Source organism: Alligator sinensis, unplaced genomic scaffold (assembly GCF_000455745.1).
Source record: "Alligator sinensis unplaced genomic scaffold, ASM45574v1 scaffold520_1, whole genome shotgun sequence".
Lineage (NCBI taxonomy): Eukaryota > Metazoa > Chordata > Crocodylia > Alligatoridae > Alligator > Alligator sinensis.
Window position 1 is genome coordinate 776,950 of NW_005842064.1, and position 2,414 is coordinate 779,363.

At 51.9% G+C, this 2,414-nt stretch overlaps 1 protein-coding gene across 1 annotated transcript in view; it reads right to left on the bottom strand.

Annotated features, from left to right (window-relative positions):
• Positions 1–2,037, bottom strand: part of HOXB2 (homeobox B2) — a 2,330-nt gene extending 293 nt beyond the window's left edge. Inside the window, 2 exon segments of the mRNA XM_025203730.1 lie at positions 2–242; positions 1,575–2,037. Of these exon segments, the coding sequence (XP_025059515.1) occupies positions 2–242; positions 1,575–1,953 (620 nt within the window). The 5' untranslated portion in view covers positions 1,954–2,037.
• Between the last annotated feature and the right edge of the window lie 377 nt (positions 2,038–2,414).

Here is a 2,414-nt window from a genome sequence, read left to right on the forward strand (position 1 = left end):
GTAGCGGGGGTCGCCGTCGGGCGGCTCCTTGTGCTGCGTCTGTCTCTTGTGCTTCATGCGTCGGTTCTGGAACCACACCTTGACCTGGCGCTCGGTGAGGTCCAGCAGAGCCGCGATCTCCACCCGCCGCGGCCTGCAGAGGTACTTGTTGAAGTGGAACTCCTTCTCCAGCTCCAGCAGCTGCGTGTTGGTGTAAGCCGTGCGGAGCCGCCTCGACCCGCCGTCCGGGAGCCCCTGGGTGTCTTAAGCACACACACACACATGCACATGCACATGCACATGGACACGTCCTGGGAGCCCGCGCAGGCAGGAAAGGACCTGCAGCCCCCCAGCCCGGGGTCCCGATCGCGGGGGGCTGAGCTGCTGCAGGACACGAGCAGGGGAGCTGGTGGCCTGCACCCAGCACCCCGGTGCCTGGCCCCCGCTAGGAGCCACACGCTGCCCTTCCCGACCCTGCCAGGGGCAGGGATCGCCGATCACCCCCATCCCCTCCCCCAGCTCCACCCGCCTGGCTGGGGAGAATCGCGCCCAGCTCAGCACAGTTGTGGCCAACAGTTTGGGAACTCCGGATCCTAGGGGAAGAAGGGCGGGGGTGTGTGGATTTTTCCTTGGGAAGTCCAGCACCTTGGCACCAACCGGCCTGCCTCCCATCTGCCGAGGGGCCAGGCAAGGAAACAAAATCAACCCACCCCTTCCAGTCCCCTTGAGCCTAAAGCCCTGATTATATCTATATTTATAATCTACACCTACATACACATACATATGTATATGTGTATATATATGTATATGTATGCATATATATATATATGTGTATGTGTGTTTGTATACCTGTACATATATACCCACACAAACGTATATATATACATACATATACATCGCACAGATACACAGACACACATATCATGTATGCATATAACTATGCGTGTGTATATGTATATGTGTCTATATGTACTCACACACACACATATATATATATGCAAATATATATATATATATATATGATATGGGGCCAGTCTTGATGGAGAGCTCATTGATAAAGAAAGGATGCTGCATTATGTCCCCGGGAAGGTTTTGAAAGGGGGAGGTTGCCTTTATTCCACAACTGGATAAATGCCGGACACTGAAGGGGCAGATTCTCCGGCTCTTCCCCGCACCGACCCAGACACAAAAGCCTCTGCACATCTCCTTTCTCCCCCGCGGTCTGTAAAACAGCTCTTGCTAGCCTGGCGGGAATCGCGGGCGCCCTGTCATATTAAAATCTGGTTTCTCCTTCCAACCGCTGCTGTTATATAACTAGTGGACTTGTCGCCTTTGAAAGATGTGCAGAAATAGCCGGGATTAGCATTTTGATTCGCAATAAAATAATCAGCCTAAACCAGGAGCAAGAGGGGGCATATTGCTGCGGCGTCTTTTATTGCGTGATACAGATTCGGGGATGGAGCGGGGGAAGGGGGTGGGGGGGAAGGATGGAGAAGGGGGGAAGGATGGAGTAGGGGGGGAAGGATGTCAATAGGGTTATTAGTAGAAACCCCCCAGTCCCTGGAAGCCCCCCGCCACCCCCTCAGTGTACACACCTGCAGGAGATCCAGCAGCAGATCCTGGAACCGAGGAGGAGGTTGGCGAAGAGGAAGAGGAGACTGGAGCCTGGGTAGCTTTCTTGGTGGATTTCTTCTCTTTCATCCAGGGGAATTCTGCAGCCAAAGGGCCGGGATGGATTGGGGGCTGCTGGGCCAGGCCATGGGTTGCTCTTTTTTGGCTTCTAGGTCTCGGCTGGCTGCTGGAACAAGGATTCAGGCTGAGGATGGTTTGCTCAAAAGGAGGAGGAATTAATGTCGAGTCCTTGATTGATGAAGTTTGAAATGTCTCCAGGACAGCGGGAAGGGACGTCAGGCACTCTGCGAGCGAAGGCTGGCTATTTATAAACCCGATCTCCCTCTCAAATTCAAAATTCATGGCTTTTCCAGGGCCCAGGGTAGAAGGGAGGGGAAGAGGCGAAGGAGGAGGGAGGAAATCTGAGGGCCTCGATTGTTATTATTATTACGATGATTATGATTCTCAGGCTTTTATAATTCTTATATTGCTGATAATACAGGCGTATGGGGACCTTGCTCTATTAAACAGGAGACTGGGGCGAAATTGCAGCCAATTCCTGGTCACATGACCGGCTTTGGCCAATGGCAGGCGGGGCCTGGCAGAAAACAGAAAGCATTATTTTCTTTAATTGATTTTAAAAAAGGGGATCCAATGGTAAAAAATAAAATAAAATAAAAATCCTTTTTCCCCTTTGCAAAGAACCCAGGCTACGGCATTTAAGGATGTTGATCTGCGTGCTGCAAAAATCCAGGCAAAAGTGGAGATGCCTGAAGGAAGAGGAGGCTGGGTGGAAGGGCAGGAGTTGCCTTTTTAACTCTTTC